The sequence below is a fragment of the Nannospalax galili genome, unplaced genomic scaffold (assembly GCF_000622305.1).
Source record: "Nannospalax galili isolate Female #2095 unplaced genomic scaffold, S.galili_v1.0 scaffold146, whole genome shotgun sequence".
NCBI classification, from domain to species: domain Eukaryota; kingdom Metazoa; phylum Chordata; class Mammalia; order Rodentia; family Spalacidae; genus Nannospalax; species Nannospalax galili.
This window is the reverse complement of record NW_008357929.1, coordinates 7,874,581-7,892,563: the sequence shown is the minus strand read 5'-3', so window position 1 is coordinate 7,892,563 and position 17,983 is coordinate 7,874,581. Positions and strand designations below refer to the sequence as shown.

Sequence of the window (17,983 nt, the reverse complement as noted above, 5' to 3'; positions counted from 1 at the left end):
TACACAATTGGAAGACAGTCCAGTGAAAAGTTGAGGCAGGGGAATTAAACTGAAGAGCTGGGGATGTAGATCAGTGGTAGCGCATGAAACCCAAAAGGAAAACGTAAGGTAAAGAGCCAGGCATAGTGGTGCACACCTGTAATTCCAGCTACTTGGGAGGTTGAATCAGGAGGCTTTAAAGCTTTAACTATGAAGGGAGACCACCATCTCAGAAAGAAGAAAGAAGGAAAGAAAGAAGGAAAGAGAGAGAAAGAAAGGAAGGGAAGGAAGGAAAGAAAGAGAGAGAGAAAGGAAAAAAAAAGCAGAATTAAGATACTTCATGGATGAATCTTCCAGCGCAAACATGGAGTGCAAGATGCCCCCTATACATTCAGATACGAAATAATTTCGATATCTTTTTCTTTCTTTCTTTTTTTTTTGGTCTTTTTTTGAGACAGGTTCTCCCTGTAGCCCCAGCTGTCCTGGAACTCACTATGTAGACCAGGCTGGCCTTCAACTCACAGAAATTCACCTGCCTCTGCCTCCCGAGTGCTGGGATTAAAGGCGTGCGCCACCACACCCGGCTTGAAATAATTTCTTATTCCATTGATCCAGTGTTCTAGAACAGACAAAACTAAACATGTCTTACACAAGTCAGACCAATGAGTCCCTCTGGAATGGGGAAACCAGGTAGGCAACTAGACATGTTCCCTCTCTTGATCTGGGTGGTAGATAGAGCACATGACATATTTTTTTGTATCAATGTTGTCTCTTGATTTTGTAAAGAAAACACCTTACCAGGAAAGTTTGAAAAACAGGCAGGCATGGTAATGCACAACTTTAATCTCAGTCCTAGGAAGGCAGAGGCAGGCAGATTTCTGTGGATTCAAGGTCAGCCTGGTCTACACAGCAAGTTCCGGGCCAACCAGAGCTACATAGTGAGATCTTGTCTCCAAAAATAAATAAAATTAAATACCTACACCAGAAGGAAAGAAGGAAGAAAGGAAGGAAGGAAGGAAGGAAGGAAGGAAGGAAGGAAGGAAGGAAGGAAAAGAGGAACAGCAAGATGGCTCAGATGATAAAGGCACTACCTACTAATAAACTTGACAGCCTGACCTGAGTTTGAGCCCCAGGACCCACATGGTGGAAGGAGACAACTGACTACCAAGAGTTGGCCTCTGACCTCCGTACATGCACTGTGGCAAGAATGCCAAAACACACACACACACACACACACACACACACACAAATAAATAAATAAATAAATAAATAAATGTTAAAATATTTCAAATTTTTAATTTACTTGTTTATTTTTTTATGTGTATGAATGCTTTGCCTGCATGTATGTAAGGGCACCCATATTGTGCAATGCTCATGGAAGCCAGAAGAGGGCATCAGATCCACTGGAACTGGAGTTATCAATGCTGTTAGCTACTATGTGGGTGCTGGAAATCAAACCTGGGTCCTCTGCAAGAGCAACCAGTGCTCTTAATCACTGAACTGTCTTTAAAAACTATTTTAAAGAAAAATAGGAAAAATATGAAGCTAGGATGAGGATTGGAATGAGGGTTGGGCTCCCGTGGAATTGAGTTTGTCAAGAACCTGGATTTTTCCTTCCACCTCTCTCCCTCCCTTTCCTCCATTAATTTGAACACAAAGCACAGGGTTTCAAGCAATGCAGACACAAGGGGGAAAAATATACTTGACACTTACTGAATAGCTCAAAGAGGACAAGAGACAGCAAACATTTTTTCACTATAATTTTGGATATTAAATGCTCTGAAGAGTCCAGGTGTGGTGGCACATGCCTTTAGTACCAGTACTCAGGGAGGCACGGGCAGGTGGAGCTCTGTGATTTCAAGGCCAGTGTAGGCTACATAGAGTTCCGGGCCAGATGGGCTACAGGGAGACCCTGTCCCCTAAAGACCCAAATAATTAATTAGTTAATTAAATAAATGCTCTGAAGAAAATAAAACTGCAGTGGGAAGGTACTGGGACCAGGGTAGTTTTCGATACACACAGAAAAAAGCAGATAGAGAGTCAGGTAGGGCTGGGATGGGGTCAGGCCAGGGATAGGCAGCAGGTATCTGGACTAAAAGGAGGAGCAGTAATGGGAGATTATCTGAGCTCTACTCCCACCAGATAGTGTTTGGGACCCAGAGAGAGTGAGGAAAGAGTCACGTTCCTGTCCCCTTCTTCCAGAAAGCCCTCTTTCCTTCTTCTTCCCAGATGCAGCTCCTGTCAACCAGGAAGTGCCAGCTCTGGTTTCCTCCCTGGTGGCACCCTCTTGCCACCATCACGGGAAGGCTACACAGTGCCCTTGCCAAGTTGGGGTTAAAGGTAATTGGGATTCTAAGATAGAGAGATGGTCCCAGAATGTTTGGGGTTAGAAGAAGAATGGGGTTGCAACTGTAATTCAGGTTTAGTTAGAAATAGGAATGTGGTTGGAGCTAGAGATTGAAATGACTTTTTCATGACTCAAATCTACTCATGTCATTCTGTGCTCCCCATCATGCCTCATCAAGCCTAGCAGCATCTCTCCCTTGCCCTTAGAGTAGTATTATGTGTATTTTCTTCATTCGTGCTCAGCGCTGTATCAGGCTCAGAGAATATAGTGTAACCAAAACAAACTGCACTCATGGTGCTAATGAGGGAAGTAGATAACATTGCACAGCAGCCAAAGGAATTAAACAACATATTAAATGGTGATCAGTGTCAAAGAGAAGAAAAAAACCAAAGGGAAGACAGGTTAAAGCATAGGGGAGGGTGGACGCAGTGGAGTGCTTGCCCACTGGGTTCAAGATCCTGGGTTTGGTTCCCAGAGAGGGGAACAAATCTGAGCTGAAAGAAAGTTCTTTGGGGAAGGAACTTTTGAGACTTGAAGGAAATGAAATCAGCTTACCCCACAGCCTTTGCACCTGCTGTTCCCTCTCTATCTCTCAGACCAATTAATGCCCTCATTTTCCTTCTGATTTTAGCTCAATTATTGCTTTTTCAGTCTAGACTCTAGCTCAGTAATAAAGTGCTTGCCTAGCATTCATGAAGCCTAGGTTCAAATTTTTTTTTTTTTTACTTTTGTAAGGAAGACTAAATTTAATTCTGGAAGACTCTTATAACACCATAGCTAACATCTTTTATTTATGTCCAGTTTCCCTTTTTATTACACAGCCCATAATTTGGCTTGGTGTCTTCCCATCGCCTGCCATAGTACCTGGTAACAGTGAGACTCTTGAAACATGATTCTTAATGTTTAGGTGGGCTACTAATAAGAACAAAGTCGGGGCTGGGCTAAGAGTGGTGGAGGGAGCGATGGAGGCAGGGAATGGGTTAAAGAGAAGGAAGGAATGCTGAGGAAGAAGGCCATGACCCAATCTCTGGGTGACTGGCAGGCTGTCTCATTCCCCTAGGCACAATGCCATCCTAGGCTGAGGGCAGGAGCTGTCAGGCTGGTCAGGCCCGCCTTCCTGTGCTCTGCTCCTCCTGTGCACCTTGATGACTCTTGGGGGAATACTGAGAACCTGAATATTCAAATTTGATGCAAATTCCATGTAAACTTTCTACGCCTCCTGATTCTAGCCACTCCCCTGCCCTGGAGACTGTGCCTCCAGGGGGCTGCTAATGAGGGTGGTGGAAGGGGTAAATTGAGACTTAGGGACTTGAGAAACAGCACCACTGGCCCCTTGAAGGTGGCCAGGTCCTGAGGCATTGAGGGCAAGAGACCCAGCCTTAACCTTCTAATCCTTCTAATCCAGTAGTAAGAACATTGTGTGGGGGTGAGGAGGTAAGGGCTCGTAGGCATCCTGGAGGACTGGATAGGAGAGGGCTTGGAGGACACAGAGAATGGGATTGAGGTACAGAAGGGGATGGAAGTGACTGCATATGGAGGGAACTCTTTCCACCCCTAAAAATCTGTCTCCCTAATCATGACCCTGTAGCAATAGGTCTCCCCTAAAGCCAACCCATTTCTCCCAAAAGTTAAGCAGCTTTGGGTTTGATCAGGCTTCAAGCCTCTTGTGGGACTTAAGCCCCTTAGGGAAAAAGAGGTAGAAGTAGGTGTGGTAGGGATGTGAGAGAGGCAAGGGCTAGGTCTGGGAACTTGGATGGGATTAGGCACACGGATGCAGATGGTCACTCCCCAGTTGTGACCCAAACTTGGATGCATAACTCTGAGTAGGTACTCACTGAAGAACTGGTTCTCCTGGACCAGGGGTGGGACCCAGAGAACATGAGAGGCCTGGGACAGATGCACACTTGCAGGGGTGGCTCATGACACCTACCCACACTGGGAGCCAGCTCTTCACTGCTGGGGCACCCCTTACTTGCCACACCCTAAGCCCTAAAAAGCAAGGAACAACCCCTGGGATCCTGCTCCCCTGGGACAAAGTCAAATCAGATTACTCCCTTGCTTAAAAAGCACAGCATCATTCTTAGAATCAAATCCAAAGACCAAGCATAGATAGGGGACCATGTATGATCCAACACCTCATTCAAGTGACTTTAGTCTCCTTTATGTTCCTGGAAGATGTACCCTTGAACTTACCCTGTCCTGATTGTAGCATCTCCATCAAAGCTGTTTCTGAAGTGTTCTGTCCTTCCATCTAGGTCTCAACTCCAGTGTCACCTCCTGGAGAGACTGTCTCTGGCCACCACACCTAATGCCTCCCTTCCAGTCACACCAGTGCATGCCATCTGGTTGCATCTCGGACTGCATTTGCCACCATCTGAAAGGACTCCTCTGTTGAAGTGTCCAATGGTATGTTTTTTTGTCTGTCAGGAAGCAGGAGTCAACCTAGGGAATTTACAGCTACTTCCCTGAAGTTGAGAACAGACATAGGGAGACAGAGCCATGAGTCAAACAGATCCTAAAATGTCAATTTAGGAAGGGACTTTCTAGGATTTCTCTGACAGATTTGGGCCACTGAGATGAGGGAACTTGTTCAAGGCCAGCAAGGAAGAGATAGGCATACGTCTTATTGTGCCATATGAAAGTTAGCCTTCTTGACTGACGGAAAAGTATGGAGGGGTCCAGCCTGCATGCTGAAAGAACTCCATGAGACCGGGCTCCAGCATGGGGCTGAGCCTCTACCCTACATTCCATCTCCAAACGTGTCCAGAGTCAGGGCAGAAGTCCTCCCTTCATTGGGTGTGCCTTCCAAATAAATCTCCCTCCAAGTCGGCTTTCTGGGAAACCAGATTTCAGTGATCCACCTGGTCCCTCCCTCTCCTGCTCCAGAGTATTTTTCAGGATAGCTATTCCATCCTTTCTAACGGAGACTGTGCAGGACAAGGAGTGCGCTTCCTCTTTTGAGGCTTACAGGTCACTTGTACAGTGACCTGATCAAGGTCATAGTTAAGGGGGGGGGTTCCCATTTCCCACCCTGATGATAGCCCAGCTGGCCACAAGAGGGGGCCCCCAGGATTTCTTAGTCCTAAGGCAAACAAAACCTGGCAATTTTGACTAACTTGCTGGAATCTTTGGCTGAGATATCCTCAAACATACGCCTGCATACACAATGGCATAAGGATTTCCTTCCTTTGAAATCATTGATGTAGGAAGAGACAATCCTCTAGAACACACACACACACACACACACACACACACACACACACACACAAAGAATCTGACTCAGGTGGCAGGGGAGAGTTGGATGTGGTGGTGCATGCCTTCCCCTCTCCTTAAAGGTGCTAGGAGCAAAGCAGACCACACGCCAGAACTTGGGAAGCTGATACAGGAGGATTGCAAGTTTGAGGTCAGCTAGGCTACATAGTAAGACACTGTCGAGAGAGAGAAGAGAGAAAAAGAGGAGGAGGAGGAGGAGGAGGAGGAGAGAGGAGGAAGGGGAGGAAGGGGAGGAGGAGGAGGAGGGAGAGGAAGAGGAGGAGAAGGAGGAGGGAATGAGAAGAGAAGGCCAGGCATGGTGGTGCACACCTTTCATCCCAGCACTCAGGAGGTAGAGGCAGGTGGATCTCTGCGAGATCCATGCCAGCCTGGTCTACATAATGAGTTCCAGGCCAGCTGGGGCCGCAGGGAGACCCTGTCTCAAACAAAGCTTATACTGTTGGTGAGGGTGTCAATTAGTGCAGTCATTTTGAAAATCCGCATTTTAAAGAAAGAAAGAAAGAAAGAAAGAAAGAAAGAAAAAAAGAAAGAAAGAAAGAAAGAAAAGAGAGAGAGAAGAAAGGATAACGCTAGAAGGTAAGGCAGGCTGGGTCTGAGTCTGGCAAAGCAGTAAATTGGGAATATGCTGAGCATCCGTGAAGAGAAATACTTGATTGAGTTACACAGATATTTGCTTATTTTTTTGAGACAGAGTCTTACTGCTTAGCCTTGCTTGGTCTGGAACTCACTATGTAGACCAGGCTGGCCTCAGACTCACAGAGATCTATCTGCCTCTGCCTTCCAAGTACTGTGATTAAAAGCATGTGCTGGAGAGATGGCTCAGCAATTAAGAGCACTGGCTGCTCTTGCAGAAGATCTGGGTTCGATTCCCAGCACCCACATGACAGCTAACAACTATAACTCCTGTTCCAGGGAAACTGACCTCCTTCTCCTGATCTCTGCAAGCACTGCAGGACATGGGTACACTTACACAGACAGGCAATACACTCATACATGTAAAAAAAATTATATAAATAGGCCAGTCATGGTGGTGTATGCCTTTAATTCCAACACTTGGGAGGCAGAGGCAGGCAGATCTCTGTGAGTTCAAGGCAGCCTGGTCTACCTAGTGAGTTCCAGGACAGCTGGGGCTACATGGAAACCCTGTCTCAAAACAGAAAAAATAAGTAAAATATTTTTTTAAAAAAGCATGTGCCATCACACCCAGCTACAAATCTTTGTTTTTAAGGGCTGTGTGACTGCAAGGGAGAAAAGCTCAGATTTACCCATTCAGTCAAGGGAGGCTATATTATGCCATAATAAGAAACAAATCCAAAATTTCAGCAGTTTCATATGCATCCAATTCAATCAGCAGGGCCTCTGTTCAACTCCCTTAGATGAACAGACTACTGAGTGCATCATCACAACACAAGCTTCCAGTGTGGAGAGGCAGAGTACACTGGGTGGTCTTCACACCAGTCTGGAGATGATCACATCACCTCTGCAGGTAACTCAGACCCAAGTTCTATATTTGACACCACCCATGTACAGAGAACCAGGGGTGAGTCTTCCACATGTCCAGGAGCAGAACTGGATTTCATTGGTGCCACTAATGGCTACCACACCCAGAAGCTGGATTCTGAGGCTTTGTAAAATGCCTAGTATCTTCCTATCAGTCCCTTGGGTCTGGCTATTCCTTCCATTCCTGGTGACTCATTCTAGGAGGTAAAGATAGGAATATGGGGGCCAGTTGGGTGATAGGTTGAGCTGGAAAAGTTCCTGTCATCAGAACACATAACCCATGGATTCATTCTTGCTCCCCACTCCAGCACTTCTACACTGACGACCCCATACACACATCATCATTATTGTCAAAACAAAAATGAGATGGATGCCAAATATGTTAGCTTTTATTAAAGTCATTGAGCTCAAAGACAAAAATCAAAATAGAATGAGAGCAGGCAGGAGGAGAGCTGGAGAAAGATCCTACACACGACCAAGCCAGAGTTCGTGTCCGCAAGAACCACAGCTAGACATCCAGGTCAACTGGGCTCAGATTCTTCCCCTCCCTTTAAAAGCATAGCAGACTACATGCCAGATTCAGGCACATACTCTTTCCTTTCCCAATTTCAAGACCCCTTCAAAAAAGGAGACTGGATTTGGGGTCTTGGGCTTGGAGGAAAGGGGGGAATCAAAAAGTTATCACAGGAGACAGTGTGAGTTTGAGGAGAACTGGGCAGGAGACCTCAAAACTCAAGCTGAGTATCCCACTTTGGGGAGGGAGATTCCTACATGAGGCTGGCACAAGAGGATGTCCAAAGTATGACAAAAGGTACAGGAGTTCCTCTCTTTTCAAGGGGATTATTGTGCACTTGACTTTAATCAGCGGCTTTCACCCTGAACGTTGCTGTACTGGTCTCTCAAAACCCAGGGCCCATTCATACAGTCTTAAAGCCATCTTGATCCCCATGTGCAGAGAAGGTTCAAGCTGAGAAGAGGGAGGATGGAGGGTCTGGAAGACCCTAGGAAGGTGGCCTTCCCCCCTAGCTGGACCTTTCTTTACCCTGGGGTGGTGTGAATAGGGCTTAGATGGAGACACTGTTCTCAATAAGGGGAGGGTCCAAGTAGGCATAGGGCAATGGCAGGCTCTGGTTCCGTTCTCTGATGTCCCTTGAGATCTGAGCCAGGCAGTTCTGGAAGGCTGCAATACTCTGCTGTGGGGCCTCCTCTGTGAAGTGTTCATCTGGGTAGGTGCCCAGGGGCCTCTAGGAGAAAATGAGTTGAGGTATTAGAAAGATGTTCAAGATGAGATGGAGAATAATGATCACATGTCAACAAATGCAGTCAGGTGTTTTCTAAAAACACGACTCAGTTACTGCCATATTGAAAACACGAACCTTCCAATCAAAGCCCCTAATCATCACTCCACTGCACCTTGATTCAGAACAGCCCCCCAAAACCTGAAGCCCACAGTGTGGGTGGAACACAGCCCCTGACTTGGAAGCCAGCCATCCTGCTTTGGTGCTCCCTCTGCTGGCAACTTTTTTCACATTACTCTTGCTTTGAAAGGATTCCTACATCTGAAGGTGGATGGATTTGAACAAGTTCAAGAAGTTCAAGTGCCCCATCCACTCTTTGAACTAAAAGAACACCATCACATTCAATAGAGATTAACATAGACATATTCCAGAAAGTAGGTCCAAGAATAGACCTGTTATCGAATAATTTTACAAAACCCAACCCCTAAGGAAACCCAGCAACCTGGTTCTGCGATACCTTTACACTCATCCGACATGATAGAACTTTTGCCAATACAATCACTATCACTGCAACATTGTCACACTTTGCAACATGGCCACCAAAATCAAGAAATGTCACAAAGAACTTCAATCAGTGCTATCCTGTATACAGGATGGCCCCCCACACCCTTTCGTGATCACATCACACCACAGCTACCATTACAATGCTCAGGCCGGGTTTCCTAACCAGCACAGTCGCCCATCTAATACAACCTTCATACAGTGTTTTAACAGTGCTAAAAGTTCCTTTTTCTTGTTTGATTGCATTGGTAAAGCCCTTCAAACTAGTGTTAAATAGCAGCAGTAATAGTGGGCCTTATTTTCTTGCTCCTGATTTTAATGTGAAGACATCTACTATCTCCCCATAAATACAGTGTTTTTTAAAGATATACTTTAATCAAAAATCCTTCGGGGGGTTTTATTTGAAACTGAGCTTTTATTAGTAATGGCTGTTCACGCTGATCAAGAGCTTTTACCACATATGCTGCGTTAATTATACAGTATGCTTCTGTATTGATGTACCAGATGATATTGCTGGATTTCATAAGGTGAACCATCCTTTCATTCTTAGAGTAAACTAGACCCTGTTGTTGCACATTATTGTTTACTATCCACTCCTGACCTTTATTGACTGATATACTTTTAAGATTGTTGTAACTAAGTGGAGGAGTTTATAATTTCATTTTCTTAATAACAGCTAACATGCAAGCACTTTACATGAACCATACAACAACCCTTAAGGCAGGTTCTTTTATCAGTCCCTCTTTATAGATAAGGAAATTGAGGCTTAGAGAGACCAAATTAGAGAGGTCACAAAAGTGTTAAGTGTGAATCCAGGACTGGAGCCCTCTAATGAGATCCACCTCCCTCTTTAAAAAAATCACTGCCTTTGCTAGCTCTGAAATCCAAGTTCTATAATCCAGTGAGTGATTCAGGAAGCTTCTGCCATTTTCTGTGCTTTCAAGATGTTTGAAAGACATAGGATTTCTTTGTTTCCTGAAGGTTTGAGGGATTGGATCTTTTACATTTATATAGGTTTGGGACTTGCTTTCTCTCCTACTCCTCTTCCTCCTCTTTGGACAGGGTCTTGTTGTGATATCCAGGCTTGCCTGAAACTTGTGACTCTGGGTGGTTACAAGCATGTGTTGTCATTCCTACCCCTTATGCACGATCTGCATCTCTTTCAAAGTTCAGTGGCTTATGCTTTCTTAGAAAACCATTCATTTCATCCAAGTTTCCATTTTTTTTTCATAAAACTGTAAATAGTATTTTCTTACAATTAAAATAATTTCTCTGTGTATCTGTCCTTTCCTATTACTAATGCATATTTATGTTCTTTCCTTTTTCTTGATTGGAATTGCTATAGTATCTTTAAAATGTTAATATCTCCCTTTTTTTGGATTATTTTTGAGACAGAGTCTCACACTGTAGCTCAGACTGGCCTCAAACTTGCAGCAATCTTCTTGCCTCAGCCTCACAAATACTGGGATTACAGGTGTGAGCCAGCACATCTGGCTTACCATTGACTGTCTTACAGAGACAGTTTTATGTCTCATTTCCCATATTCATACCTAATTTCTAATGCTACAATATAATCATGAAAAAAGTAGAACACAGAAACATGGCAGACTGAATTCACAACCAGCACATGCTTCCTCACTATGGGAGCTGAGCAACCTGCTTGAACTCTATGAACCTCAGTTTTCTCCCCTATAGATGTTATTGAACACTTACATGCCAGCACTATACCAGGCATCTTAAATATAACTACTTATTTGTTTTGTATTTTAAGGTACTTATATCTGATTTAATGACTGAGACAGGATGGATCCTCAGTAATTGACAGCTACTATGGCTATTGCTGTAAATTTCTCTGGCTTATGCAGAAGGAACCCTCCACAATCATCCTCTTGCTTACTCATTCCTCTGGGAACTATAGGGGATAGGGATAAGAACAAGTTCCCACAGTTCCTCAAAGTATAAGATGGTAAGTTAAAACTCTAGGAAATAGTCTGAGAGATGGTTCAGTGGGTAACGAAGCTTGCAGCCAAGTGGAATGACCTCAATTTGACCTCGGTAGTAGGAGAGAACCGACTCCCACAAGTTGTCCTCTGACCTCTACAAATGCATCCCACCCCATAAATAAATTTTTAAAATGTGTTAGGAAGAGCTGGAGATACAGCTCATTGCTACACTCTTGCCTAGCATGCTCAAGGCCCTGGGTTCAACCCATAGCACACACACAAACATATCTAAGCCAGGCACTGTGCTACATGCCTACAGTTGTTGCTTCTCTGGAGGCTAAGACAGGAGGATGGCTTGAGTCCAGGAATTCAAGGCCAACTTGGGCAATATATAGAGAAACGTCACAAAAATAAAACACCTTTTTAAAAGAAAGACTTGCTTGAGAGGTTAAACATCTGCAATCTTTCTAGTATCAAACCGAGTCAGTCATGAAAAATGAGGGTGTTCACAGATGACATGAGAACCTGACTTGGAGGAACTATCAGGAAGGCAGAGTGGCATGACTGATAATTCCAAGTGAATAGCCATGATAGTAACTGGTGATTCAAGGGCTGCTCACTTTGATCTAAACTACCCAACTGCCCCATCTCCTCTCTCCAAACCTGTCCCTCTCACCATTGACACAGCCACCTGGAGCACCCTTGTTGAAACAAATTAAGCCATGTCACCTCTGGTTTCAAATCCTTGAGTGGCTCTATTATCCTCTGAAGAAATACTATTCAAAGTCCTACCTTCCTCTCCACCCTACCCTGCCATGTCACTGCACTGCACCCCAGTGATCTGATCCTACAAACACACTGGAGGACTCTCCCACCCCTGGGTGTCCTTCTCTCTGTCTAGAAACCAACCCTGCCCTTCCCATCTGCCAAACTCCTACTTGTCCCACAGGTTTTAGCTTGTATGTCATTTCTTCCATGACACTTTCTTAGGTTCTCCCAGACACATTTAAGTTCCATAAGACCCTTACCTCTGTCCCGATACTGCAAATTCATGGACAATGTTCCCAGCTTCCCAACAATGTCTGGATACCATGGGTGCTCAAGAAGTGGTGTTGAATGAGAATTAATATACGAGTACTTCCTACAGCACTCTGGTGTCCCTTTTCATTTGCCTGTCTATCTCATGAAGGCTTCAGGAAGGCAGAACAATCTCACTAAACTTTATATATCTGGTATCCAGCATTCTGCTGACACATGGAGGTACCCCATAATGTTCAATGCTTGGGTGAATTCATGAGTGATTTGTGGATGAATACATGATTGGATAGATGGATAGATAACTTGTAAATTACATAGAAGTTGCTGGACATGGTGGCACATGCCTGTAGTCCCAGCCACTTGGGAGGCAGAGGCAGGCGGATTTCTGTGAGTTCAAGGCCAGCCTGGTCTACATAGTGAGCTCCAGGCCAGCTGGGGCTACAGGGAGACCCTGTTTCAAAAACACACAAAAAAAATTACATAGAAGTTGTAAGGTAGACACTAAACTGATATTTGTTTCAATGTGTGTCTTTTGGAGATCAAGTATTTCCTGTGGAAGCTAAAGAACTCAAGGCAGTTGGGCACTGGGCATACTTCCAAGCAGTTAGCCACCAGCCCTCTCCTTCCCTGGAATAACCACTTTACTGGCCCTGCACTGCCCAACCTCTATCCCCACATCTCCATGTACCCACCTGGTCTTTCGGCTCTTGGCTGACTAACCAGAAGAGGAGAAGGTTGTTACAGGTGACGTTCACTTCTGGAAGGGTGTCTAGGTAACTCTTCATTGTTGTGATCCCCTTGGTCTGAGGTGGAGGCTGCCTCATGGATGATGGGGCATTGGGCATCCAGGCCCCAAAGTCATGCTGTGGAGACCCCAGCCCCAGTTGGATGAGTTGGCCAAGGGTCCTCGGCCACAAGCATCCTCTTTGTCATTCCTGATCCCACCTCCACCATCCCAGATCTCGAAGTTCGTAAATGAGGGGCCTATAGAAAGTTCCAGAAGTGGAGCATAAGCCCAGCTAACCCCTTGTCATTCTCCACCCAGCATTCCAAGACTGAGTAGAATGAGTCACCAAGGAGGGAGGAGAACCCAAAGGGGAGGTAATCCTAGAAAAAGGCCTTGGGCTGGCATGGCTCATGGAGCAACTTGATATTCTATGTAGCCAGTTCTTACCAAGGACAAGTTCTACTCCCAGTATAATTCCATCTTAAGTCTCCATTGTAACTTTGGATACAGACCCACCCAGCCATCATTCAACACCAGCCCTTTACTCCACCCAGTCACCACTCCAGCCCCAAAGCTGATCATAAATCCACCCTAACCCTGACCCACCCATGCTCTCAACCAGAACTCTGACCTCAAGTCCACTGCCAAGCCTAATACATCTTTGGAACCTAACACTTTGGGTGCCCCAGTGCCCTTAGGCCTGCCCTCCAGTGGCTTGGCTTGCCCTCCAAAGCCTAACCTGCCCACTATTGACAGCAGCATGCTGGGCAGAGCAGTTGAAGATGATTGCAGTGAGGTACTTCACGAGCTCTCCTGGGGTACACAGTTGGCTTGGGAAGCCTGGGTGAGGAGAGGAAGGGAAAAGGGTGTGGATGTTATAGGGCATGCTGGATTCCTGAGGGTTGCTTGGGATAGGGGCTCACTGCAAGGGGAGAGTAAAGGAGTAAGGGCTGGACACTGGCCGAAACTGTCCTTAGTCTAAGATTAGCACAGAGATAATATTAGGGATGACCACCAACAAGGGATATGGTCTCTGAAGGGGATCAGGGATCAGGAGAAGAGCTGAGGGGTGGATTAGAAAATGATGGCGAACAAGAATCATGATAGCCAAGTACTAAACTGCCTGTCTTTGACCTCCAAGGCACATCCATATTAATTAGCACTTAATGATTTAGTTCTACTCATTCTACCAAGTTTTGTGCAAGTAGATCCACTAGTAGTAGATCCTTCACTGCCTGCCCTAATAGCAGAGACATTTGACACCAGAGTATTTTACTGAGAAGTGCACAAGTGAGGGAAGCCAAAAGAAGCATTAAAACCAGCACTGGCACTTAGAGAAGGCACATAGAACAGAAACAGGTGCTGGGGTTACATCAGGAGACACCTTCCTGGGAGGATAAGTGATCTCCCCAGGTTGAGGGATGGGTGAAATTTAAGTAAGAATTAAGTTGACAGAGGTCAGGTACAGCAGTCCACATCTATAGCTTCAGTTATTTTGAAGGCTGAGGCAGGAGGATTTCTTGATCCTAGGAGGTCAAGTTCAACTGGCAAGCAACAGGGAGATCTCATCTCAAAAACTAAATAATAAAAGCTGGGCATGATGGTGCATGTTTTTAATTCCAGTATTTGGGAAGCCAAGACAGGAGGATCACTGTCAGATCAACGTCAGCCTGGTCTACATATTGAGTTCCAGGGCAGCTGGGGCTACAGGGCAATGCTGTCTCAAAAAAGACCAAAAACAAAACAAAACAAAAAAGAACAGAAAGGAAGAAAGAAAGGAAGAAAAATAAATAGGAGCTGGACAGATGGCTCAGCAGCTAAGAGCACTGACTGCTCTTGCACAGGACCTGGGTTCGATTCTCAGCTCCCACATGGCAGCTATGAGCTATCCTTAACTCCAGTTCCAGGGGAATCTGTGTTGGGAAACCCTGCTGTTAGGGTTGTAGTTCTCCATGTCCGGATAGCCCTAAGGGGCTCGGCACCAAATGGAAGGACTCCCCTTTTCAGCAGGGGGCCTCCTGCTCTCTTCCTGGCTTACCTGGAAAGTGCCACCATGCACGGATGCCTGACCTTATTTGGAACATGACCTTTGGCATAGTTACCTGGAGTAAAAACTACCCCCAGGTTTTTTCTATATGATAATCAGGCATTGCCTGATAGTTGGACGATAGGAGCCCACTACCACATGTAAATAAAGCATACTATGAGCACCTATCAGCTGAGGCTTTGGCTACTGCCTCCACACTATAATTTCTCTAGTTCTCCCACTGAATAAACAGAGCTGTTTCACTGAGTCTGGAGCTGTATCATTGCTGTTTCACTGCGCTGTGGAACCAGCCTCCCCGGAAGGGCTTTCTTCCGTCAGTGCTCACTGGTCGTCCTGACTCTGTTCGCTGCTCTTGCTCCCCCTGCCCTCGTGGACCAGTGGCCAATGACCCGCAAAGAGAGGGAGAGACCCCCGCAAATCTGAAGCCCTCTTCTGACCTCCGTGGCATTACATGACATGGGTGCACTCACATACATGCAGGCAATATACTTGTACACATAAAATAAAAATAATAAAAGAAAAAAAGAAAAAGAAATAAATAAAAGGGACAGCAAGATGGCTCAGTGGGCGAAGGTGCATGCTGCCAAGCCTAATGTTCTGAATCCAATCACTGAGTTGCACACAGTCAGAGAAAGCCAACTTCTGCAAGTTGTCCTCTGGCTTCCACAAGTGCTCCATGGCATGCACACCTGCACTCACACATACACATCATACATGTGCACACATATACACAAAATAAATAAATGTAATAAAAAAATAAATAGAGCAAGTTAAAAGATTTTTTGTTTGCTTATTTGTTTTTTCCTCTGGTCCCAGCCCACCTGGAAGTCAGGATGTGGACCAGGGTGACCTCAATCTCACAGAGATCCACTTGCCTCTGCCTCCGGAGAGTTGGGACTAAAGGTGTGCTCACTACACCCAGCATTTAAAAGATTTTTAAAAGATGATACAGAAGGGATGGGGAAATGGCCTAGTTAGACGAGTACTTTTCTTTTTTATAAAAAATATTTCATTATCATTTTCATTTTATGTGTATGAGTATACCGTCTGAATGTTGTAAGTACACCCAAGTCATGCAATGCCCACGAAGGTCAGAAGGAGGCATCAGATCCGCTAGAGCTAGAATTAAGCATGGTTGTTAGCTGCTATGTGAGTGTTAGGATTCGACCCTAGGTCCTCTGCAAGAGGAGTCAGTGCTCTCAACCACTGAGCCATCTCTCCAGCCCACAGAAGAGTGCTTTTCTAAAATGCATGAAGCCCTACATTTGAACCCCAGCACCACATAAACTGGGCATGGTTGTACATGCCTGTAATACCAACACTCTGGAGGTGGAAGCAAGAGGATCAATTCAAGATTATCCTGGCTACATACCCAGCTGAAGGCCAGTCTGGGTTATAGTAGACCATGTCTCTAAACAAACAAACAACTAGCAGAAGAGAGCACTGTTAGGGCTGGAGGGAGAAGCGCTCTGCCCATGGTCCTCCTTTCTGTCCCACACTAACCTCATTTAAGTCCATGGCTTTGCCCACTGCCTCTGACAAATGAAATCACAGAAGAGTTTAATAAAATAAGATAGGAAAGTTGAACCAACAGTCATCCGGGGCTGGAGAGATGGCTCAGTGATTAAAAGCACAGGCTGCTCTTGCAAGAGGACTTGGTTTCTGTTCCCAGCACCCACAGGGTGATTAACATCCATTCTTAACTCCAGTTCCAAGGGATCCCATGCCTCCCACAGACACCAAGTATGCACTTGATGCACTTACATACATGTAGGCAAAACATTGATAAAATTAAAATATTTTTAAAATTCCAATCTGAGTCTTAAGTAGAAAACAAATGTCCCTCTGGGAAGAGCATCTGAGAATTTTGGTATCCTGGGGGTCCTGGAAACAATCTTCTCAGATACCGAGGGACAGTTGTACTCTCTGTGTTTTCACACCTCCTCTTACTTATCAACAAAGACCCATCTTTCTTGATTACCACAGTCTCCACCACTACCTGTCACCATCATCTCTCCTGGAGGAATCCTGTCACTTCCACCTTTACCCTTTGTAGTATTAAATTAGGAAATGGAGTATGGGAAGGTATAGCATGCACAAGGCCCTGGATTAGATCCCAAGTTAACCACACACACACACACACACACACACACACATACACACATACACACACAAATAATAATAATAATAAAGCAGATTATGTTACCTTTCATAAGCTTCTAAAGAGGTCTCTGGTCATTCACTTCACCCGTGGTCCTACTTGATCTGGATCCAGCTCCTTCTTATTTCCTTCTCAGTTTTTCTTCCCTTCACTTACTCTATGAAACCTACCCAAGCCTTTGCAATATTCCTCAAACACATCAGTACACCCAGAGCTCAGGGCCTTTGCATTTATACCTCAGCTAGAGTACTCTTATCCCAACAATCCACAGAACTAGTTCCCTCAATCCTTTCAGGTCTCTATTCAAGCACCAGCTTCTGAACAATACTTAGCATCTAGAACAATACTTAATAAATATTAAGAGCCCTGTAATTATTGGTTGAGTGAAGTGAGTACATGAGATGGTAAGAAACTGGAGTGGCAAGGCATGGGACATAGGTAGGTAAGGGGACAGAAAGGCGACCTGATTAACTGAGGCTGTAGTACGCAGGGAGGACATGGATTTTTATAGCGTTTCTGAGGACTAATTGTCCTGCAGGCCCAATGGAGAGCAGCAAGAGGTTAGGAGAGGGAGAATCAGTAGAAAAGTAGTTGGCACAATGCAGGAGCACTGTGAAGCCAGAACTAGGGTGGTGACAGTGAGAAATAATATGGACAATAGGGATTACCCACCCAGCAGGAACCAAAGAGGACCATCACCCAAAGAGCACTCCAAGGTTTGGAGCCAGGCTGAGCAGAGGGAGGCTGGGACAGAAGATCAGGCTTCAGTCTGGAGTGGATGGGGATTTTCTGAATGTTCTGTTTAAGTTGATTGTCTCAACTTAGAGGCTATGAATTTTTTAAAAGGTAAAGCAGGAATCAAAGTATCTATGAGAATGTTTCTATAGTTCATACTGCTTATTTTCCCCCTTGGAATATGGAAGCCAAAGTCAGATTGGCAGATTAATGAGTGTGTTTTACCTTTACCTGTGAATCTAGAATAAATTTGTACTAGTTGGGAGAGCTGTTGTCAATCTCAAGAATGTTCTGTTGTATGGAATCACAGACACAATATGGATAGGAGAGTTGAACCAACAGTAATTAAATCCCAGTCTGAGTCTTAAATAGCAAACAAATGTCCTGGGGGAAGAATCAGTCAGGATCAGGAATGCTCCTCAATAACAATGAGT

At 45.0% G+C, this 17,983-nt stretch overlaps 1 protein-coding gene across 1 annotated transcript in view; it reads right to left on the bottom strand.

The window, feature by feature from the left end:
- Positions 1-8,036: 8,036 nt before the first annotated feature.
- The window catches only part of Aloxe3 (arachidonate lipoxygenase 3), a 24,048-nt gene continuing 14,101 nt past the window's right edge, over positions 8,037-17,983 (bottom strand). The window contains exons 14-16 of the mRNA XM_008855765.1: positions 13,346-13,446; positions 12,572-12,742; positions 8,037-8,343 (exon numbers count right to left, since the gene is read on the bottom strand). Of these exons, the coding sequence (XP_008853987.1) occupies positions 8,164-8,343; positions 12,572-12,742; positions 13,346-13,446 (452 nt within the window). The 3' untranslated portion in view covers positions 8,037-8,163. The remainder of the gene's footprint in view (positions 8,344-12,571; positions 12,743-13,345; positions 13,447-17,983) is intronic.